The sequence below is a fragment of the Ursus maritimus genome, unplaced genomic scaffold, assembly GCF_017311325.1.
Source record: "Ursus maritimus isolate PB19 unplaced genomic scaffold, ASM1731132v1 scaffold_9, whole genome shotgun sequence".
NCBI lineage: Eukaryota > Metazoa > Chordata > Mammalia > Carnivora > Ursidae > Ursus > Ursus maritimus.
Window position 1 is genome coordinate 28177892 of NW_024427107.1, and position 25184 is coordinate 28203075.

A 25184-nucleotide genomic window follows, 5' to 3' on the forward strand; every position below is an offset into this window, starting at 1 on the left:
GATCTTTCCTTCCTATGAACTCTTATAGTAGATTTACTGTCTCCCAGTAAATGTGGGAATTGGCCATATATCATCAAACAGCACCTTTTCCTAACATCTTCCTGGTCATTTGTTGCTTCCCTGCTACGCATGAGCCATCTCACATCACACGTCCTCCCTATGCTCTTTTTCCCACGTAATTTTTATGGCAACCCCAAACAGGTTTCATTATCCCCACCCGACAAGAAAGGAAAGCAGAAGCCAAGGGAAGCTAAGCAGCTTGCGCTGGGGCACAAATGATCAGGGCAGAGCTAGGTTTCAAATCTAGCTCTCACTTCACTGCACTCCAGCTTCCTCATCATGAGCTGTTCTTCCTGTTTTGCTGCAGACATTTCTTTGTCTTCGATCCAACTATGCTGAGGGCTTCTTTTAGGACAGAACTGTGTTCCCCTTACTTTGTCTCTCCTATAGCACCTCTATGGCTGGTAATACCACTACTACTCTCGGCTAACAAGTATTGAGTACTTACTCTGTCGGGTTCTGTGACTATGCCTAACACTTGCGAGGGGTATTAATCATCCCCATTTTCACGGGTGAGAAAGAGAGAGAGGAAAGGTCACACACAGCCTGTGGTGGGTCAGGATTCTAGACAAATCAGTCAAATCTCAGAGTTCACCTGGTTAACCACTATGTCTCTTTTGGACATTGTAGGAGCTCTGACTGTGTTCGTTGACTCCATGAGATAAGGATGAACTAAGAGAAGCTGGCAGAATTGTACGAAACAAGGTTCCACAACATTTCACTTTAGCCAGGCCTAGGAAAACTTCAAAAGGTCACTCAGGAAGAAAGCTCAATTTATAGAAGAATCTTCACTCACAATATCTTATATCAATATAGCATTTCAGTTCCCCAACACATACCTAATTCAATCCTTACAACAATATCCCATCTCCATTTTGTGGATACATACACTCCTGTTCTGGTTTAATAAATTGTTTAAATTTGAAAGGATCCTGAGTGAGAGCTTAAGTCTTCAGCTCCTATTCATAGTCTTTCCATTCGGGGGGAAAAAAAGCAACACACTGTATAAATGTAGAGGAAACATTCACTTGTCTCCTTTTTCTCCTTGAATAGAGAGAGTTGATCACCTGCTCTTGTGAAGAATAAAGGTGGTAGGGCTTTCTTAAATTGTGCCAGGAAACCTCACAATCATAGTTGTGCCATTAACTAGTGCCATTTTGAAACCGTCCACACAGCTACAGCTAGGGGATAAGCACTAAGTGAGAGAAGCAAACATCTTCACATATGCAGAAATGCCAGTCTGTAGCATGAAATGAAGCTAGTACATTTAGTGGAGAGAAAAATTGAACTCAATCTGGCTCCAACATCTGGGCTCTTAACTCCCAGTCTCTACCTAGTTTCAATGGGAAAGCCAGCGGGTCCACTGACCCATTCAAATACCATTGCAGCTGATGAACAGCCCCACCCAGCTTGGTCAGCAATGGCTAAGTGTTTACAGAACACCTTCGAACTGCCCTACACACTCCTACAGGTGGGGGGAAGCTATAGAAAACATTAAATGAGACACCTTCCCTCATCCTCACAAAACTTGAATATAGTTGGGAAGAAACAATTAGCAAACAAAGCAGTAGAGGAATAAGGGCTTACCTCTGTGAAACAAGCCAGGAAATGATTGTCTTTGAAAGGAGAAGAAACTCAAAGCCCTTGCAATGGAAACCATTAGGTTTGATTCACTCCTGTATTTAGGGAGATACAAACTCAGCCTTATGGAATTGCATGTGTCCCAACTGTTGGAGACATTTCTGACCCGGCACCACATCCTGGTACACAGATCCTCTGTCCTGCTCCGTCTAGTATTATCTGGCAAATGTTTTGATGATGTGAGCTGTATTTCCAAACACAAGTCCACTCTTTTGTGAATAATACTCAGGCAGAATAAATGTAGAGGAGATAGACCGTAAAATAAAGGCAATGTTGTGCTTTTATATATTACGTATTACCAAGTTGTGACTTGTAAAACAATATCAGCAACTTATGCCAAATTCTAACCCACATTTGTCTATGCAGTTCAAACACTCGATTCCATTTTTGCCTTCAGTTTTTTTATTGGCAATACTTATCACGAAATCATATGGTATTTGCTGCCACAAATAAATAAAATGCATAGGCTATTCCAGCCTCACTCAATCAGTAAAACAACATGCAATCCTTCTTATATCTTAAGAATGAGTATTACGAATTCCGAAGGAGTTCTAGATGGTATCCGAGAAGCTTACATCGTGTGCCTCATTTATTCTGCCTAACGGTGAAAATTATATATTTAAAGCCAAAGCCAAAAATAAATCCTACATGTGGGAAAGTGAAATCTGACCTAATAGTTTGACAGTTCGAAATTTAAAACATGAATTGCTTTATGAAGCACATTACCTGTTATAATATTTTATGTCATATAAATATTTATATGAAATACCAAAATCTGAAATGAGGAAAAATTTTTGCCAAGTAGAAATATCAAGAGTAAATTTGTTTTCCTTTTCTTTAGAATGTAATGCCTTGGGGTGCCTGGGTGGCTCAGTCAGTTAAGCATCTGCCTTTGGCTCAGGTCATGATCCCAGGGTCCTGGGATAGAGCCCTGCGTTGGGCTCCCTGCTCAGTGGAAATTCTGTTTCTCCCTCCCCCAACTCTTGCACTCTTGCTCACTCCCTCTCTCCCTCTCAAATAAATAAATAAAAATCTTTTTTTAAATGTAATGCCTTAAAATAATTGGTTTTATAAATGTAGGTAAAGAAAATATCTACTGCAGAAAACACAAAAAGATGAATCTGTAGGTTGCAGGAAAGTTACTCAAAGACAAAATTGCTAAATTTGTAGGATCATAAAATTTCAGAGCTTGGAGCTATTAGTTACAGATGAGGAAAAGGTCCAGAGTGGCTAAGCGACTTACTCAAGGTCATAAAATAAAAAACCGAAAGTTCTGAAAAGATCTTTAAGGTCCTACAACGCGGTCAGCGTCTTGTGCTTATTTGCCATCTCTCACGTGGGACTGAGTCAGCCGAGTGCGACTCCACCGGGTCACAGTTCCACTTGAAAGGGACTCCACACATTTCATTTTTTGTAAAGTAAGAGGAAAATCTGTTCTTCCTGAAAATGCTGTGCCTGGAAGGAATTCTGGAAGGAATACAGAGCACCCATTTCGCATGGGTGGGTAGAAGCCGCTTTATAAGCACGATATATCCTGGGAACTTTGTATCCACACCTGACGCGGCGGTCTTCCCACGCAGAAAATCTTGCTTCCCAAGAGGAGCTAAAATACGTGACCATCTTTGAAAGGCTGCCCCCTAGCGCTCGGAAAGAGGAGATTAAAGACTTCCCAGGTCTGGGGCGTGGCGTTCCGTGGAAACCTCCACAATGCAAAATAAGTCGCTTTTTATAGCCCAACATCAAACATGTATGGTCAGCGTTAGACACATGAGAGTCCCATATTGAAGAAAGACGTCGATTTATGAAAAGCCTGCCATCACTTTGATGTAGAACGCCCCTTTCCCACTTCTGTGTCCCCATTCTGTCTCGGCCACCGGCACCACCCCACCACCCATCACCCCCAAAGGGGGCCTTCAAGGAAATAAAGCTTATTCGATCTGATTTCTTCATCTATAAAATGAGAATAGCAGTTGATTTAGATGGTTTCAAGTGTTTCTTCCAGGCATAAAACGCTGTGGCTCGTGATTCCAGTTGCCTTAGAGTCAGTTGTCTTTTGTATTTTAACCCGGTTCGTAGCCGTGAGGACACCAGCTGACTGTAGAATTGCAGACGCTTCAGACAGACACCTGACGTACTCGCTTTGCGCGTTGCTTTACGTTCCTGCAGAAAACTACACTAATTCACGTGCCAGTGTACGATCTGATGAATCCGATTTCAGAAAATGAGTCTTTCCCTGGCAGATCTCGAGGAAGTAGCCTTTCATTGCCAAAACAAAAAAGCGATATTCGTCACCTAGCTAGATGAACCTGAAGGGTTTCTTTGATGCCTCGAGAGCCGACGCTGAAGATCCCACTGTGGACCCGGCAACATGAAGGGGCTTCACGCTCACCTCCAAGGCTCTGTTACTCCCACATCCTCCCAGAGCTACGCAAGAATCATATCACTATAAGTAATTATTTTAATATCAGGTAGTTCTAAATCTTAACAATATTTATATTTATTATTTTTTAAGAGATGTTTCTGTTCATTCTATTCTCTGTACCACAGGCTGACTGTAGCGTGTATGACTAGCAAAGTCACAGATATGTTTTCAGTCAGAAGGAAAATTACCTGATTGCTCCGTTTTTGTTCACTAGACCAATTACAGAAGCACGCAATGTGCGGTTTTTGAACGGATGGCTGCAATAAAACTCTACTGAATGTGATTTAAAAATCTGACTTTTTAGGACACTATTAAGTAAATATTACATACTGTGCATTTTACAAAGTTTCGTTAAATGAGATCCTGGAATTCTCATTAGGTTTGTGAAGCAAGCAAAATGCTTGCCCTTCCATGAGGCTTTTGTGGCTGTTGCCTGAAATGGTTACTTTCTATTAATTATTTATGTACCATTTATTTCCTAAGAAAACATTTAGGGAGACCAGTATGAGTGCAGTTTGTATACTAGCCAGATAAAGATTCTATCCAGTGGAACCTTAAGAAGCATTTGGCAATGACACCAAGGTAAAATACTTTGATTCACGGTTGATGCTAGTAACTATTCTAAGCAGCATTTCGTAGAACACACTCAGAACTAAAACAATAATATGCAGCTTTTTGAATGCATAGAAACTTCACACCATTCCAAGGAAGTGGAAGTTTACATAGAAACTCTTCAAGAAATATGCTTTCAACTTTTAGTACGTTTTCTGACTGTTAGAGAAATTAAATCATGATTAACGGCTAGGGCTTGTCTCACAAATTGTGTGGGGTCTCTGCTTAATCCTACTCTGTTTCTTCACAGTGTTTTCTATAAATTAGCACGTTCCATTGTATGAACACAGGCAGCCCCATCTTGTGACTGACAGGATTTTCTCTGAATTCATTTTCTGTATCCTCAGTGTATAAACCACTGGTCCATTCAGGGGGAAAGTCAACTGGCCCATTAACTGAGATAAAATCATCTGAATATTATATGACAGGGTTTTTTTATTTTGCACTTGTGATAAAAGTCTTGCATTTTCCATTTCTGAAAGTTCTTGCTTTCACTGAGAACACAGTAGGTAATTTACTGTATTTGTAGTTTCATACCACTTTATTCAGTGCAAACACATGTCATGGACTTAATTCTAAAATCCATATGAAGTCGAAGCCAGGGTTTATTTTCTGGAGAAAAGCCACAGATTACATCAAAGTGAAAAAGGAAACTGACATCCTTATCACTGATAACCAAAACATTTTTGATTCTAGAAATTGAGCCCACAAATGCGATAATTAGTCTGCATAGAAGTGTGAGTTTTTGCTGAATTAGGAATAGATGGAAAGTATTTTTCCAATCTTCAGCCAAAAAAATTAAAAAGTAATGGGAAGAAAGAAAAAAAAGTAATGGAGAGCCATTTAAATTATTTAGATGCCAGAGGAAGCCATTTTGCTGACACAATTCAGAGAACATCATGGCAGCCACAGATGACGGTTGCATCCCACTCAGGAGGCTACAGGGAAGGGAAGAGTCATTCCTATGTGAGAACTCTACTCAGCCAGATGACCAGACTCTCCTGAGTGTCTGAGACGGCTTTCTCTCATTTAAGTCCCTACCAATCTAGCCATCATTTTAGGCTATCATTTTATTCATACTACCTGGTAGTGTTGAACACTTAAGAAAAAATATCCTCTAACACTCAAAATTAGGTTGGTGAAAGAGTCTTGAAATAGAAACAGAATAAAGTGCTTTCATTATTCCTATCAACCAGTGTCGTCTTATCTCCCACTAGGACTGTAAGAATTTCTTTCATTAGAGGGAAAGAAAAAAAGGACAAGGCCCTGCATGATTTGGTGGGATTCTTATTAAACTCGGCAGGAGCCTTAACTGGAATCGAGGGTAAGGTGAGGTCTCAGATTGGTACAACTTACTGCTCTTATTACAGTTTTGATCACAAGGCCTGATCCATGTCATCCAATTTCTTTTCCTTGTCACGATTGCTTTGCCAAGAATCAATCGAATTGAAATTTAAGAGCCTCATATGTTTCTGTGCAACCCAGGGCTGGGTTGTACAGCTTTGACCTTCTTAAATGTCCCTAGATTTGATTTGGTATCTATTCCTGCAGGAAAAGTATGCTGTTTCAGCTGATCAAACATTAATCTTTCAAACCCTCCCTGGTCATTATATCTTAGGAAACCATAATTTTGAGGGGGGGAGAGGTTGGGTAGAATGAATGTAGACTGAATCCATTTTTGTACTAAGCCAATTAGCATTACATCATCGTAGCAGAAATATCTAGAACATTACCTCATATCAGTGATCTTCTGGAATGTTAAAATAGATCTTCAAAAATGTGAGATTTATTTTTCATGTAAATGTTGAATCTTCAATTACATATTCATCAACTATATTCATCAACCATTTTTTAAGGTCCAAATTCAAGCTAATATAGTATACAAGTGTTTTAAATAAAATCCTTTTCATCTATTTCCTCTTTCAAGAAGAAAATCACAGTGATACAGCACCCAAAAGTATTTCTAAATAGGATGATAGATTTGACTTTTAGAAAATAATCTGACCTCAGGCTCTAGGACCCCAAAGCAATCAAAGTACCAAATGAAATGGACACACACACACAATGTGGTCAAAATCAAGTTAAAAGAAGGATGAGGAGTTTAATTTACGACATGAATAAAGAAGGTGCCAAAGACAGAGCTGTAAGACCACTGATTCTGATCTATGTGAAGATTACATATTTAGAAGAGTAAGGAAATAATTATACATGTATTTGTCTATTTCATATTTTACTGAGTACAATTAACCTCTCCGATGCTTTAATCTAATCTAATCCAAGATCTGATCTGTTAAATCTCTAGTACCAATTGTATTGTTTTCCTTGATGCTCTTTTTTCTTAAAAAAAAAAAAAAAAAAACTCCTCAGATTCACACACACACAAACACAAAGGAAAAAGAAAAAAAAATGAGAAAACTCAGGTAATTGCCAGACAAAATATATCACTCTTAAAATACCCAAATAACTGATGCAAAGGGTTTTTTCCCCTAAAATACCTAGATAATTACCACTTTCTCCACTTACCTCATTAGCTGTGATATGACTGTATAAGGATATATTCAGTCATATAAGAATATATATACTCAGAGTTCCTTTTGAGAAACTGTTCCTGACTTTTCTAGCCATCTCTGCACCAATATTTACTATCCAAGTAAAACATACAGGTAAAAAAACAAACAAGCAAACAAAACCCACACACTTATACTTTCTTTCTGTAAATCTCTGTACTTAACTTATAGTTGTGTAGTCAGTAAGTCACGTGTGGGAATTAATTAAAGAACAAATGCCAAAGAAAAATGGGAAGAGAAAAAGGTCTTGGATTCTTTATTTTCAAAGTCAGTAACATACATTACTTTCTTGTTAAAAACAATATGTAGGTGGTGAAGGTATGTGTAATGCATCTGAACAGACTGCTGGAGGAAGTGAATGGCATTATGGGCCAGGCACATAGAGTCAGACAGACCTCCATCCAACCTGAACTCCACACTTTATGATCTGTTGGATTTTGGGCAAACTATTCCACTTCTCTGCACCTTTTTCTTTCATCTGTAAATCTAGTCTAATTATAATATCTTTCTCCTAGCATTACTGAGAGGACTAAATGAGAAATGCATGCAAATATCTGAGCTCGGTGCCTGATATGTTCTTTGTGCTCCAAACCCAAATAGCAACTGCTACCATTATTCGTAGCTCACTGTAGCCATTTGGAAGAATGGAAAAACAATTAGTGTTCATAAATCATTAGGTTAAATGAGTATTGCTATAGAGTCATTATACATCATATGGGTTGAATTTTAAATGGATTCACTAGAGAAATACACTAACTTGCAAGCATTAATAGTTAATAGCAAATGCAACCAACTATGAGAAAGATTATATGGAATTACCCATTACTTCCCACATCCTTACAAACATGCACAGAACTCCACTTGGCACGGGGGTGTAATGAAAAAAATTAATATATGCCAAGTTCCAAAAACCAATGAACAGGATTGTCAATTCAAAGTATGAAATATCAATAGTGAAAGCTTATTAGCACATTCCTAATAGCCTTCACATTTGCTTGGGATTTTTCATTGTTGATAAAAAAAAGTTTATCCAAATTTCAAATATTTCAACCCACACTCTATTTTCTGCTAGGCCAACCAATCCTACTGGTCTCAGCTGTAGTTACACTTTTTCTGGAAAGCTTCCTTAAGCATCCATCTATAAGGATCTCTTGCTCTCTTCCAAGAGACTCCTTGACTCCAAATACAGTTATTGTTTACTATCCATTCTTTTTTCATAAGATTTCTTGTATCTATCTTCCCTTTCTTTTCCCTTTACTATTCCCTACTATTTTCTCAAGCCATACCACATAACCTGCTGAATTTCATTCGGTTGTGTCTTAAGTGTATCTCCTGGTAACAGGTCCCTCCTGAATAATAAAATGGCTAGATAAATCTTTATAAGAAGAGGCTTTCATCAGGTAACCCCCCTTTCAAAATGTTCAGTGGCCCCCTATTGCTAAGATCATTGTAATGGCCAAGTTCCGACAGTGAATGAGGATATTATTAATGGGCTTTAACCAGAACTGTGCAGGCAAACCAGGACTTCCAGTTAACTCATTCATTCTCACCTCTGTGCCTCTCAAATTTTCCCATAGAAATATTCCTGAGAGTGGACTCAAAACAGAACACTCAAGCTTAAATTTCTTTTAAGTAACATGTGGAAAATTCATGATATTCTGAAATTCTGGTAAAAAAAAAAATATACCCATGCTTGTCTTAATGTAAAAACAATATCTTAAGTCATAACCTTTTCACATGAACAAAAATTCAAAACATCTTACCCAACATCTTAGAGCAAAACTGACCTCCAGGAAGCCTTTCTATCAGGACACAGCTCCTAAAAACCTCATTGTAGTGTAGTCCATGAAGATGAAGTGAATAATGTTCCCCGTAGTTGATTAATCATTTCTTGCATGAACTCAACACACTGCCCACCCGTAAAAGCCTTCTATGTCACCTCTTCAGAACCCCATTTCCATGTCAACAATAACAAACGTGTCTTCTCCCTTCCTTGCTTTTCTTCACACTATTCAGTCTTTACCATCCAGGTCCATTTGCTCTGGTTGCTGTATAAAATACAAGTTACCCAATTAAATTTGAATTTCAGAAAAGCAAGGAATGATTTTTAGTATGTCCCATGCAATTTTTGGATTAAAACTTAACTAGGCAGCCTGTATTTTTACTTGCTGAATCTGGCAACCCTAAGGATAAAGCCATTCCTGACCACTCTCCCCATAGCACCAAGGCTTTGAGTTTCTTCTGAATTTCCAACACAAATCACCTGTACCTCCATTTGACACCCTATTTTGCATGTGTTTCTGTCTATATCCTCCATATTTTTATATCCATATATTCCACTTCCCAGGCTTGAAAACTTGAAGATGAGGATACTATCATATCTCTTTGTAATTCCGTAATGCCTCCCAGAAACTTCTGCCCATCAGTGATGATCATAAATACTTGTTAATTGAGAGATGGACTTAAAATCAATGAGCAAGATAGCAACAATGACTTATTAAGCAATAGCCTTCTGTTCCATCCAGACCTGTGCTGTGGATTTTTCCATAGACGAATAAGAATTAGCATTTGCCTTCAAAGAGCTTATAGTTTTGTAAACAAAAATTACACATCAAAACCCAGTAGTGACTGAACTGAGACAGTATAGAGTCACATGTAACAGTATATAGTCAAGACCGTGCAGTAGAGCCAACCAAGGGCAATAGGAGATCAATGTGGGCAGCGCCCCCTAAGAGACAGAAGCCCTGAGGATGGAAGATCTGAATCGGGATTGAAATTTTGGCAAGAATTAGATGAGAGGAGAGGATTAGGAAGGGCAATGCCACCTGGGGAAGTTGGGGCAACTGTACCAAGTGAGGAGGTATTCTTCGCTGGAGAGCCTGCCTTTGTTGCAGGGAAATAGTCAAGATGCGCTTGGACTGTGGTCGCAGGTGGTTTTAAGGAGCTCCCTAGGATTCAGAGCAACTATATAAGTGAGAATCTGTGCACTGGCTGCTACTGGGTATGTTCATGCCATGGACAGCCATGGCCCTCGATAAAAACGATGTAAGGATTCTCTTAAGTAATTGCCCGCCTAGGTCAATTGAGTTTTGTCCCCAAACCACCTAGGAGAGGAAAAACAAACTTTTTGTCAGCCATGGTTATACATTACACATTGGGCTCTAAAGTGTTGGTCCCTGACAACCTTTTTATCTTCTGCCTGACATTAACTGAACAAGTATAATAGAGCAGTGGCCTTACTAAAAATTATTGAATTTCATTTCCAAGAAACTGAAGACAGATGTTGAGAAGTATTCTTTTCAGTAGAAATTCATGTTCTTCTATAGCTTTAATCTGCTACTGCTCTATGAGATAGAAAATCTTATTTTATTTTTATTTTCAGGTTGGCCTCCCTAATAAAGTTCGTGTCTTTAACATGTGCTCCTAATATGTGCTTAATTTTGCAAAATATTTTGGATACCATATTGCTTTGTCTTGTTTTTAAAGAGGCACTAGCCTACAAAAACTTGCTGTTCTGAGTTTTATTCTTCATGGAATTAAATGTATTAAACCACCAACTATTTCTATCTGACAGAAACTGTGATTCACACTAAACATCCACGTAAAGACCTGCTTGGACCTTTATAAGTGACATCATTTTATTAACTGAATAAACAAATAAGACAAAGAAATATGGTTTCAGCCTTCTAAAATTCCAAAGGCGTCCAATGAAACCTCTCAAAGTAGGTGTTAGCAGGACTGTTATGGCAAAAGGCAAATTGTGTTGCTTATTTTAAAGGAAATAAGCTAAATAAGGAGAGAACTTCTAGAGTGACCGGCTGGATGTGTTTGGTTGAACCATATACAATATGGCAATATTTGATCTTTGCCTGTGATAGCAAGTATGTCCAGCCTTGACACATTCAACCTCATCCTAAAAGGAGAGGTAGAAAAAGTTCTCTTGGCAATCTTGATATTGACTGATTTACTGCATTTTTATCTGGAGGCCACATATGACTTTAGCCTTTGGGAGCCAGTTTCATTTGCAAAATTGGTGGTGGTGTGGGTGGACTGTTAGCTAAATGATCTTTCAGGACCCTCCTAATCTAGCATTCTGTAGCCTAAAGCATCTGGGTGTTGAATCTGTTTCCCTTTAGCCAACAAAAGATGGACTTGTCAATAATGCCCAAAATAATCTTCTGGGAATTCTTCTGGGAATCTTCCCAAGGTACTCACCCTTCCTTAGGTTACCATAATGATCAGAAGCCCCTACCAAGAGATAAACATTACCTGTGAGATTCAACATGTTAGGCCATCACCATTTATTTATACTTTTCCAGAAGTTAGTGCACAGTATGACTATCATTTCTCTTCCACTTGTCTTAATTTATTGATAATCAACAACGGTGAGAAGATTCCACCTCCTTATCCCTATCTGGTCATCTCTTGTCCTGGTGACAACCAGCACTGATGAGATGCCTTCCAAGGTTACCTGTGTAGGAAGCCTCTTCACAGAGAAAGGGAAAAATGAAACAGGGAGGGGGAGTGAAGGAGGAAGGAGATCACTCACTGAACTCCTGCAGCTATTTGGCAAGATAGGCACCCAAACTGGGTTCCGCAGAGGAAACGAGAGCCTTATCAGATCTCAGATCTAGCTTTATGGTGTGTGTGGAAAGAAGTTACAACAAGAAAGTGCGCTTGGGGACAAAGAGAAAGCAGCAACATAGATCCTTGGAGGATGTATCCGCTTAAGAACCATCCTGATGGGTTCTCTGCCTGTCCCCGACTGAATCCATGGCCACCCGGGCCGAAGGAACAAAGGACACCTCCTGAGTCATACTTATGTCCCGGAGACTTACATATGCATGTGCTCGGACTGACCTATCCCTCTCAGCTAATTTTGTCTGGTTTTGCTTCTTCCATGTCTTTTCTGTCTCTCCTCCCTGTCCTGTTGGATCTTAATTCCTCCTACTTTCCTTTCTTTCTCTCACTCCCTTTCTCTCATTTTTTATCTAACCTGTTATAATATGTCATTTATGTCCTCTGAAATAAGGAATATGCACTTAAGGGTCCTGTTTCAATCTTTCTTTCATTTCTATTTTGCGAAGTTATGTCCCTGGCAATATTCATTCCCAAAGAGTCTGTAATTGTTACTTAGATTAAAAGAAGCATTAAGAGGAAATCCAGAAAGTGAAAGACACTAATCTCGAGTCTTTTATTTTAGCCTACAAGGAAAAAATGAAGGAGCTGTCCATGCTGTCACTGATCTGCTCTTGCTTTTACCCGGAACCTCGCAACATCAACATCTATACTTATGATGGTGAGTTGCCTATGCTAGAAATGCTCTGCGAACATCATTTGGAAAAGCTTAGATACACTTGTTTCTCTCTCACAGCTTCTGATATAATTAAATCAATATTTTGTAGATCTCGCTATTGACTTGTTGTGCCTAGCTATTTGGTCTTATCGATTGCCCATTGCTCAAAACAGATTGAGGTGGTTTTTTTGTTTGTTTGTTTGTTTTTGGTTTTTGGTTTTTTTTAAGTGAACTCTAACCCCAATGTCGGGCTCAAACTCACAAAGACACTGAGATCAAGAGTCACGCACCTGGGTGGCTCAGTTGGTTAAGGGTCAGGGGTGGGGCTCCACACTCAGCAGGGAGTCTGCTTGAGATTCTTTCTCTCCCGCTCTCTCTGCCCGTTGCCCCCCACATGCTCTCTCTCTCTCTCAAATAATAAATAAATAAATATTTTTAAAAAAGAGAGCCACATGTTCTACTGACTGAGCGAGCCAGGTGCCCCTACAACAGTTAGAGTTTGATGCTAAGAAGAGCACATTAATGTCCCGTAAGAAACAGAGCTAGATGGTTCTTAGCAGCCACATCCGACATAACAACAGTGATAACATGTCTAAGGCTTTTCTTTGCAAATAATATAAGATGCTAAGCTTGAGTCAGACCAAACAGTAATTTGCAAGAAAATGCTTTATACTTAGGAAACTCAAAAGAAAAAATCAACAACCATCACTGTTTTCCCCTTGTTATCGTCTTCATAAAGTTCCCAGATTTTGAGGATGCATGACAGCAAGCTGATAAGTTCCCATGATAAAAGTGACTTACAACTGAGGCCCCAGATAAAGAGAATTAAAAAAAAAAAAGCCTAAAGAATTGGCATGCCCATGAACTTCACTGCAGTGCAACACTTTCAGTTGAATTTATCCAAGTTCGTTCTACTTGGTTTGGTTTTCTTCCTGGCTCTGCCACCATCTGCGTGACCTCAGGCAAGTTACTTAGATTTTCTGAGGCTTATGTAACTCTAGTATCTTCCTCCCACACTTGTAGGGTTTAAATGGTCTAATGCAAGTCAAACGATTAGCTCCAAGCCTGATGCCTTGTAAACACTTAAAAATGGTAGCTATCATTGCCAATGATATCATCTTCACTTAATTCAATGTAATCAGAGTGTTTGATAGAGTTCTATGTGTGGCAGCTTGAGCTGTGGTGTATCTTGCTACCTGTTGGCTTATCACGTTTCTTTTCCATATGTGTAAAAACAGTCATTAAAGATAAGCTGAAGGTATCTGTGGCACTTAACTCCTTCTGTGCCTTTAAAACCTGTCCCAGGACTCAGAGGCTTTTTCCTTCCAAAGTTACGCTAAGACAGCACAAGGGTCATAAATGCTAATTAGCCACTTCATAAGGCAATGTCCTTCAGGTGAAAGGGTTTCAGCTTCCAACCAAAACTTCCATTAGAATGCAGGGCCAACACCCACTTTGTGTAAGTTCATTCAGTCAAGAGATAAACCAGACAGATGTTTCCTCTGCTAGATAGAGCTGTGGCTAGTAATCCAGCCACGTTTCTTCTGGATTCTAATATCTCACTATGTGTTGTCACAGAGGCTCCAAAGATAAATACAGAACAGGCCTCTCCTTGGGGGAACTTAGAACCGAGGAGAGGAGACATACGTACAATATACAGGTAATCAGCAAGCAGAACACAGTGTAGTTAAGGGCGAAACCAGAGGTGACACTAAGTGTACCAGGAAGACAGGGAAGACAGTGACAAGTTCAACAGCTTTAGGGACTGAAGACAGGGGAGAAAGAAGGTCAGAAGTTATGGATAAGCTGAGTCTTAGAAGCTAAATAGATAATTCAACACTGCTCGTGCACCGCTTCCTGGAAGAATTGGTAGAGCATGTCAAATGTCCAATAAACCTTTATTATTGTTTGTTCTTCCACCTTTAGCATGAAAATGCCTCCAGCCATGGTAATTTTCAAAAGACAAATCTAAATCTGTGCCACTTTATTTTCACATGAAGCTCATGTTTATTCAAAAGGAAAATAAAGTTTCGTTTAAAATCAAGTAGGGCTTTTTTCCTGAATAGGCCTGCCATAATTCAACTCCCTGTGGACATTGTTGAATTTCCCATCACTGTAAAAATTTATTCTGTTGGAATATACCTGTAATGGTCCTAAAGAAAGAGGTCTTGTATGTTCAAAGCAATGTAGGATAGATAAGCACACACAGCCTTTATCCCTATTTGCCAGAAGAACAGTGCTGCTTGAAATCGCCAGAACTGAAAAGATTTAAAGACCTTCATCCCTCTGTATGCTTCACATTCTCAAATATTCATTTCTCAGATATGGAAGTGAAGCAAATCAACAAACGTGCCTCTGGCCAGGCTTTTGAGCTGATCCTGAAGCCACCATCTCCCATCTCAGAAGCCCCACGAACTTTAGCTTCTCCAAAGAAGAAAGACCTGTCTCTGGAGGAGATCCAGAAAAAACTGGAGGCTGCAGAGGAAAGAAGAAAGGTAACTTTTTCCATAGGTTTTTAAATTCTTCTCCCTTTTCTCCATCTCTTCCCTTCCCTTCTCTCTTCCTGCCCTTCCTCCCATTCCCTCTCACCCTCCCCCCCAACACATTCTAGTAGAGGTTGCAGGGAACAACTGTGTGTGAACCTGCAATATCCCAGCACGTGTAGGTCTTCCATAGGCATACAGCCAGCTAGTTCAAGTAAAAGTTGCTGCTTTTAGGCTACTTAAAGCCAAAGATCTTAGATGCTAAAAGAGGCTTCAATACCTTAGTGTCCTTCTCCCTCTCTTGGATCACTTATCATAAAAATCTCCCCACCTTAGTCCATGGTGCATCTCCAAGAAAGCATAGCCTTAGGTAACTTAACTCCAGGGTTTGGAGGTGGGGAGGGGTGCAAGAGGGGTGATTCCTCCTTCTCAGGGTCTGTGTCCCATCCCCAGTGTAGTGCGTGGTTTTCCTTGACATTATAGACCACCAGACCCTCTCTCTGAAATACCTCTGCCCAGGTGCTGCTCACTCCAGGATAAGGGCCCTGAGCTTGCCTCTGTCCTCCTCAAGCCCTCACTTCCTGCCCCGGAAGGTGGTCCTTCTAAGATCAGGACCTTCTCAATTTATTAGTATCCTCCTCTACCCAGTTCTAAGCCTTGAAGGCATTTTTTTCTCTTTTCCATTGGCCCCTGTTTGTATTAGAGCACTTTTCTTTTGCCAAATCTCTGATTTTTCACAATTCTATGACTAAGAAGCCAAGAGTATTAAAAATGGAGGGCACTCAGAAATCCCAAGTACTCCACACATAAAGATAGAAGTTATGTCTGAACATATCTGTGCCAACCATGTGATTGTTAGAGCCCATCCCACCTAGATGCTCTTCTTCAACCCAAATGGAATTATTTTTAGGTAATTCATTCCTATATTGTATTTTCCACTGACTTTATCATAATGTATTTTTAGAAGCATGGAGTTACTAAGAATATGCTCCATGCACCGTCATATTTAAATGGAAACTCTGCATTTATATTTTATTAGTATAAAATTATAATTTAATTTATATTTATATGTCTATGAAAAGTTAGCCAATACATTCAACACCTCCATGTTGGATAGTTACAAAGAAAACAAAGATAGTCTTTCTCACTGATTTCTCTAACAGTCAAAATGGGAAAAAGCCAACACATGTATGTGCATGTTAATATGTGAGTACATATATGCACACACATATATACACATACATATGTAACATCAGATAACAAGAAAGACCTGAAGATTAGAAGTCCTCAGATTAAATTTTCTGAACTAGAAAATGCTTTTTATTTTGATCTTTGTAGTTGAAAAATCTTCCTGTGTCAGAAAAACATACGAGACACAATTGCAATTTTCATTGAAGAGTGAGGTTCTCCAAGCATCTGACAAGTATTTCCTTACATGTATGTTTATTATATTTAATCAACTACTGTTACTGTAGATGTGGATTTTAAAAGGAGGAAACTGAGCTGCTAACCCAAGGCTATGTACTGGAAGTTGCTTTAAAAAATGTTTAGCAGTGTTTGGGTTGTTATTTAGAGCTTTCTTCTCATAGTAAAGCTAGATCAACTTATAGTTACCGTCCATCAACGCTTTGCTGCCAACAGATATAAGTCACTAAAACCAGAACAGTGAGGGTGTGTTGCACTCGAGGCAGTTCAAGTTCTCTTCCAGGTAAAGGCCAAAAGGTCCAGGTCCTAGGTTGTCATACAGAGATGCTGTGACTTGATTAGAATGGAAAGTCAGTGACTGAGCTGAGATTGAAACTTTGAGAGGAAAATTCAACATCATTGTTCAGACTGTTGCTGGTGTTTCCAGGTAACATATTTAATTTGAAGAATATTGTTAAAAGGAAAGAACAACACAGAGATTATCTAAATCAACTGGGTATTTTCATCAGACTCCCTTGAGTTAGCTAATTACTAATTCCGGTAAAATTCCTACACCCTGACAATGACAAATTATCAACAATTACACATTTATACAATTGAATTGAACTAGAAATTGGCCTCATTGGCTAAAAAACAAATATAATCCTCCAGCAGTATGACACCAGAAAAAATCTTCTTTGAAAGCCTTTAAAATCAGTATTCCTTCCCATGTCTGGTATTACTTGTTACAATTTTCAAGCAAAAATCATTATATGGATTATGTCCTGGTAGTAGGGTTTTAATTAGAAGAGAATATAACTAATTAACAGAAAGTACCAACTTAAAAAATCATTAATTGATTTTACTCTATCGGCTTGTGCCAACTTAATTAGTGCTCGTTAGAAGAATTGTTAATTCTTCTCAAAGAGCCTCCAGCCAGTCTGTATATGTCAGTGATTACCTTACTGAGGACATGCATATAACCAAAACTCAATTCCACTAGCTGAAACACAAACTGGGTATGTGACTAAAACGTCTAGGAACTGTTAAGCTTCAAAAACAGCTGGATCCAGAGCAAGCAATACGGTCAGGTAAACCTTTTTATATCTACCATCGATCTCTTCCTGAGAATTGGTTTCAAGACCAAGAAAGTTTAGTTTCCAACAGTCGCTCCCAACGTAGTTTCCTTACAGATCAACCACTCGGGCAGAAAGAGAGCTTTTCTTTCCCAGTAGTTCTAACAAAAGACGTGGGACGGAGCCTCAGTGTCCCGTCCTCGGTCACGTGCCCAACCCTGAGCCCATCCTGGTGGCCGAGGGGATGCGGTACTTTGATTGGCTGGCCTGGATCACATGACCTGCAGAGGCCTTGAGGTAGGATTCCTGCAGAGAAATGTGGAGCAGAGCCCTAAAGGAAAATTGAGATGTTGTTATGCAAAGAAGGGGAAGTAGAATTTAGATAAGCACAATTACGGCTATGCACGATTTTTATCTGTTAGAGGTTTAGTGTTAGGATAACAATTACAGTAACTATTTAGCTCATACACCATTGAAATTGGTAATTCTCTTAGCCCAGCCAACACGAAAAAGCAGTCTCTGCGGCTATATAGAACAGTGCTGGCCAACAGAAATAAAATGTGAGCCACAGAGGTATTTTAAATTTTTCTAGCAGTCACATTTTAAGAAGTAAAAAGTAACGTAAAACAGCCGTGTGTGGCTCGTAGCTACTGAGTTGGACAGCACAGACACAAATAATTAGACCCGAAAAATTTTAGTGAACCATGGAGGAATTTTAGACCTAACTTTTTCAAATTGGTACCAGATAATTATTCAATTTCAACTTTACTAGTTTTTTACATATTTTCTAAGAATTACATTGATGCAGAAACTCAGAACGTTAAAAAGAAACTTCCATGCTGTGATTTTAATCTTTACAGTATCAGAATCAACCCAGGTGAAGGTTAGGACCTACTGGAAGTGAAGGATCTTCTAAATCTCACACTTTCTTTTTGGTTTCCTCGGCTCTGTGTTTACTTCTCAAGCCCTCACTGTGGGGAAAGAGCTTCTCTGGGCTCGATTTTCATCTGCTGGTCTCTCTCCTGGTGTTTGTTTGTTTGTTTGTTTTGTAGCGCTTAGCACAATTAGTAAGCATATCTGCATATTTATTTAGCCCTAATATTCCCCCCATTAGATTATAAACTCCACAAAGGCATGGATTCATGTCTTTTGTTATTAGTCCCTAGGAATAGTGAGCACTACAAATATTTTTAAATGAATAAGTAAATGATAATTTTCAGAGCCAAATGTTCAGGTGGCAATATATCACTTGTTTTGACTTTTTATTTCATCTTCACATCCTAAAACAAAATTATAGTCAGTACATTTCCAGAGATATCTTCTGAAAGTGCACTAAATAAATTATACTATCCAAAGAATTCTTAGTCTGGGAAAAATCACTCAATCAACAGATACTTACTAAACACCTACTACTGGACAGGAGTCGTTCTAGCTACTAGAGATGCCTCATCAACCTTATTCCAATTGGGAAGAAATAGCTAATAAATAAGTATATAATACATCACACGACAGCAAATAAAGCAGGGCCAAGGTAAATAGTTGATAGTACTGGAGTGGAGGGCGCTATTCATATGAGGTGATCAAAAAAGGCCTCTTAAATATAAGAACATTTAAAAAAAAAAAAGGCATGAAGGAAAGGAGTAAGCCCTACAACTCTTCTCTGGGGGTAGAACATTCGAAGTAAAGAGATTAGCAAGTGCAAAGGCCCTGAGGTAAGAGTGTGCTAGGACAGTTTAAGAGCACAGAGCTCAGGGTGGCTGAAGCAGAAGGAGCAAGGAGGGACTAGTAGGAATTGAGGTCAGAAGGTAGCATTTTAATGACTTTGACATTGACTTCAATTGAAATGGGAGATCATTGAGGAAAATAAAACCATTTCACTATTTGATGTGAATCACAGCATCTTTTCAGAAAAATATCTGCTTAAAAAAGCAGGTGACTAGAAAAATAAATAGTGCTAGATAAATAGAGAAGAGATGAAAGTTTTCTAAACTAAGAGAATGGTTCCAGAACTAAGGATACTCAGAGGTAAGAATGCATAACGTGTGTTTTCAGGGCAGTGGATAGACCAGTGAACTAGTGAATTTGGGTAGAGAGTTGGAGACTAGTGAGGTGAGACTGTAAAAGACCTGGAATCCCAGATTAGGTGCTCAAACTCTTTTACATAAGACAAAGGCTTTCAAAAATACACAGATGTCCAACCTAGCCCAGTGGTCAGCAATATTTTGCTCTAGGTCCATTTCCTTTCTCATCATTACAAGTTTTTAAAGATTGTGCCTGTCAAACATACTATTAATAGTAGTATAATATTAATATGATAGTATTAATAAATTAATATAATAGTATTAATAAATTCCTTTGGCCATGGTTATAAGCAAAGGAATCTATAACTGCCAATTAATATTTTTGATTATCTTAAAAAATAAACATTTTCTCACTAAATTGACTTAATTCTAAACATGAATATAAAAATAGACATAGACCTAAAGGTGAAATATGATTTCTGATAGGGCTTCTAAAATGTAAGAAAAGCTTATGAGCCCCTTTCCTTTCCCCTCCATTGTATCATCACCTTCTGGGAGGTTAGGGACCCCATCTGGGAACCAGTGACCGAGGCTATGTTGCGGAGGCCTTCTGGATTTGTAGCTGGAGCTGGAGGGCTGCCATGGAGTCATCTCCTTGTGGGCTCAAACTCACTTCACAATAAATGCTTTGGCAGTGGCCCCAGTTCCTCACACCATCTGCTGACACTATTGCAGCACTGACCATCTGGTTACTAGGTTGGACAATCCTCCCTCAGGCTCCTTTGAACCAGAATTAGTGCCCCATTGATTGGTTCACAGAAGAAATTTGTTACACAAGAAATACGCCTTTTCCCTGCTTTTCCTCCTCTCTGTGATTATCTCTGGGAATCAGCGTTCACCTCCATAAAACCAAATTATCTCATGAGGTCAGCTTGAAGCTCATATTTTGAAATCAAAGTTTCCATATTGCAACTGACCCACTTGGGTGAAACGCTTTAGTCATCCATCCGTTCAGCCAGCCGGCCATTTATTCATTCAACAAACGTTTAGCAAGAAACAGCAGAGCTAAGCTAACCATATCCCAATTGGCCCAGGATATCTCCAGCTTACTCCTGCTTTTTTGATATCATTATTATCACTTCAATTTCATAAGTGCCCCAGTTTGGACAATAAATTATATAGTCATCATAAGCCAACCAAAGTGTTTAAGAGCATCTTTAAAAGCACAGTGGGTAAGAACATACGTTTAAGACAATACCTGTGATCGAAGTCTGGTTCTACCACATAATAGCTATGAGACCTTGGACAAGTCACTAACCTGTCTATGTCTAATTTTACCCATCTGTAAAATGAGACTAATAATAGGACCTTTGTCATGGAGTTAATGTGAGAACCAGAAGACCTATCCTATAAAAAGACATATAACAAGCACTGTGGGACAGTTAGCTATTATTATGCAAAAACACATCTGGTTCCTGCCCATAGAGACTATATAGTCCAGCAAACGCACAATTTTTTAAATTTCATTTTATTTAAATTCAATTCAACATATGGTGTATTATTAGTTTCAGAGGTAGAGGTCAGGGATTCATCAGTTACATATAACAGCCAGTGCTCATTACATCAAGTGCCCTCCTTAATGCCCATCACCCAGTTACCCCATCCTCCCATGCCCCTCCCCTCCAGCAACCCTCAGTTTGTTTCCTATAGTTAAGTCTCTTATGGTTCGTCTTCCTCTCTGATTTTGAAAATTCACAATTTTATAAAGCAAAGACATTTCTTATTAACAAAGACACTGAAATATTACCATATTAACATATATTTTCAAATATTATAAAATATTATTTATCAAGTTACGAAGAAGGAGAAACAGTTTGATAGGTAACAGGTATGTTAACAGGTCTGCCCAGCTACCAGTGGCCTGAAAAAAATTAGTGTTAGGAAAAAATGATGAAAATTTAAGAATTCTAATGACATGGATAAAATCTCACCCTAAAATAGACTGAATTAAAAAGAGCGCTACTCAAACCAGTTCAGTGAGATACCCATACTGACGATATTGGCACCTATCAACTCCAAAGTCCCTGAATCTCTGAAAGAAAGATGCATTGCTTATTTTTAACAAAATGGAATAAAGTGGACCGTTAGTTGCCAAACCTGATAGACTCACCTTTTCTGTTTGTTGGCATCTCATAGATGGCAATTAAAGTTGCATCCAGGAGAAGAGGGGGTGGTTTGCACAGCAATGGATTATGAGCTAAAGTGCTAGATTATTTGCAATTCAACATTTTGGAAGCATCTGCTCCTTGGAGAATATGACACCTGGTCCACAGAACCTTCATGTGCGTTGTCCCCTCAGTGAAGAGCACCCCCACCCCGTAGTTCTTTTCCTAGGAGTTCACCACAGTAAACTCATTACACGCTTTAGCAGAAGAGCTCATTCTAAAGGTCTTTGGGTTTTTAATCATTTTATTATTTTTATTATGCTTCTCACTCTTGAACACAAAGTGAATATGGCACCCTTTTGTTTTACACAATTATATTCAATTATATTTTAACAAGACATTATTTATGACTCCACCTGGGTTACTAATGTTTTTTCATTGTTAACAGTAAAGCTAATAATTAGAGACACAGCCTGTAACCTGTCATTGTAAAGACACTTAGGTACTAGGGGATGCAGTGTCTGATAAATGGTTCTAGTTAGTGGCAAGTAATATATCCAAATGATGAAAGGGGACAATAAAATAAAGGGCTAGAAATGTGCTCACTTCTGAAATAAATGGAACACTAGCGCTATCTCAAATATAGTCTTAAACCTCTTCTGTGTACATAAAATAAAGTGAGTTTTATATACCACTTAACTCAAATTTATCTTCCATTTCATGTGTATAGTAATTAAAGTCATACTCAGTAATACAAGGAAGGGTAATGAATCTCTTTGCAAAATGTTAAAGTGTTCCTAAATGTACAATAACTCTTCTCCCTGTCTCATTATTTTTTCCCTTCACGTACGTCTCATGTAATCATTTCAGTGATACTGAATTCAGTGTGAGGAGGTTTATGCATAGAAAAGGTATTCACAATTCTGTGCCTCCGTTATTACAACAGCAAGGAGGAGAAGGTTCTCCGATCTCCCAGAATGTCGTGTTGGATGTCTCGGCTCTATAAATAGTTTGCCTTGACACTTGCGTTATATCAGCTAATGATTATCCTGCCCTAATTTTCCATTTCGGTGTGTCAGTGGTCGTCTATATTAGTTCATGCTATTCAGAGATGGTCCTCCATGGTCAGATCCTTTTCCCTTAAGCAATTTATTTTTAACAACTTTTGGCAAATCCTACCTTTCAAGCCTCCTGGTCCGGGTTCTTCTCTGTTAATCTGTCCAAGCAAGGAATATTAAAAAGAAAAAAAAATCGAAACACCTCTTCCACCTTGCAGTGAGAACTTTACTTCTGCCGAAATGAAGGGAAACATTTCCATTTTTGTCTAGCACATAGTTTTATTCTACATCCTCACACACACCTTATATTTTATGGCAGTTTTCTTTTTTTTTTTTTTTTAAGATTATTTATTTATTTATTTGACAGAGATAGACAGCCAGCGAGAGAGGGAACACAAGCAGGGGGAGTGGGAGAGGAAGAAGCAGGCTCCCAGCAGAGGAGCCCGATGTGGGGCTCGATCCCAGAACGCCGGGATCACGCCCTGAGCCGAAGGCAGACGCTTAACGACTGCGCTACCCAGGCATCCCTTACAGCAGTTTTCTGAACTAAATGCTTATTTCCTCACTGATAGAAATAGTAGAATCATAACCAGTTTTCTTTCTTGAGGCTGAGTGGGAGGTTAAGGTGTATTTTTTTTTAAGATTTATTTGTGTATTTGAGAGAGAGAGCATGAGTGGGAGGGGGAGAGAGAGAGGGAGAGAGAGTCTCAAGCAGACTCCCCACGGAGTGTGGAGCCGGGTGAGGGGCTCGATCTCACCAGCCTGAGATCATAACTTGAGCTGAAACCAAGAGTTGGAGGCTCAACCAACTGAGCCACCCAAGTGCCCCTGGGAGATTAAGGTGTATATATAAGAGAATCAATTTCTCCCCAAGAGTTAAGTCAGAGAAGTTGTAGGCAGTGATATCTGGGTGCTAGGCTGCAAAAGAAAGAAAAAGGAGTATGACTGTCTCAGGAGTGGAATTACGGAGCCCTTAGGAACTGAGGTAAAGACCCCAAGACTATTAGCTCTGCAGAAGAATGTGTTTAAGAGTTGAGTACTTGTTGGGGTGCCTGGGTGGCTCAGTTGTTAAGCATCCGCCTTCGGCTCAGGTCATGATCCCAGGGTCCTGGGATTGAGCTCCACACCAGGCTCTCTGCTCGGTGGGAAGCCTGCTTCTCCCTCTCCCACTCCCCCATGCTGGCGTTCCCTCTCTCGTGTGTGTGTGTGTGTGTGTGTGTGTGTGTGTGTGTCTCTCTGTCCAATAAATAAATAAATAAAATCTTAAAAAAAAAAAGAGTTGAGTACTTGTGAGGAGAAACCAAAAGAGGGCGCCATCATAAGTATTTTCTCAGTGTGGAGTTCTTTCCATAATCAACTTCATGTCGTGTATTTTTTTTTTAATGAATATGAGCTTTAAATATGTGAAACACAGGTAATCATTAGGTCCTAAAAATGAGTGAGTTGAGACGATGGTGACTATAACCTTCTCTCTATATAAGAGAAGGCACGACAGGAAGGAACAGCCCTGAAGTGGCCTGGCCTGGCAGGTCTTCATCATTTAGCAGAGGCCTCACGAGACAACACTCGGGAGAAACGTTCTGTTTCTGTTTCACCCCATTAATTGTGCTGAAGAAACACTTGCCGTCTATGCTGGGTAGTCTCATGTAGCCCCGGGGCTGCCAAAGTATTAATGCCATTAACTGAGGCGCCTCAAACGGAGCCAAATGCTCCACCCAGTTAGGCAATGGGCCTCTCTCCGTCGCTGATGCTGGGGCCTGTGGGAGTGCTCGTTCACGCAGACCAAACGTGCCCCACCAAGGCAAGACATTTGAAAAGGTACCTGCTGGGATATTCCCCTTTGAATCCCCAGGGCTTCCCTCCTCATTTCTATTCCCCGGGTGTCTCCAGACTGTCTTCAGGTCTTTCACAAAAGAAAATCACGAATGCAAATACAAACTGTAAGTTAGAACACAATTTTAAAAGTGCCACCGTAAATTTGAGCACCTGAAAATTAACAGTTCCTCAGTTGCCCCTTGATACCGACCCATGGTAACTCTCTCTGTGAGCTGATGCAGAGAACAGCAGGCACATGGCCCTTGCCCTGGAGCCCATCAGAGAGAAACTTTACACACACACACACACACACACACACACACGCACACACACATCTGTAGTCAGTGTGTCTCTGTCACAATTCAGTAGTCCTAGTAGCAGTAAAGAAGCAAAATCAATGTAAGACGCTTTACCAAGAGTCCCACCTACAGGCAGGCGGACGAACCAGCTAGAAATTATTTTTTCATGTTTCTTCCCAAAAGCCTCTATTTGATTTTGAATTTATTCTGTGTTAACATTTTCTTGTTATTTTCTCATGCTGGGTTTTTTGTAAGCTACAACAAA

General features: G+C 39.4%; 1 protein-coding gene across 1 annotated transcript in view; it reads left to right on the plus strand.

The window, feature by feature from the left end:
• The window catches only part of STMN2 (stathmin 2), a 50001-nt gene that overhangs the window by 13206 nt on the left and 11611 nt on the right, over positions 1–25184 (plus strand). Inside the window, exons 2-3 of the mRNA XM_008689079.2 lie at positions 12506–12601; positions 14921–15093. Coding sequence (XP_008687301.1) covers positions 12506–12601; positions 14921–15093 — 269 coding nt within the window. The remainder of the gene's footprint in view (positions 1–12505; positions 12602–14920; positions 15094–25184) is intronic.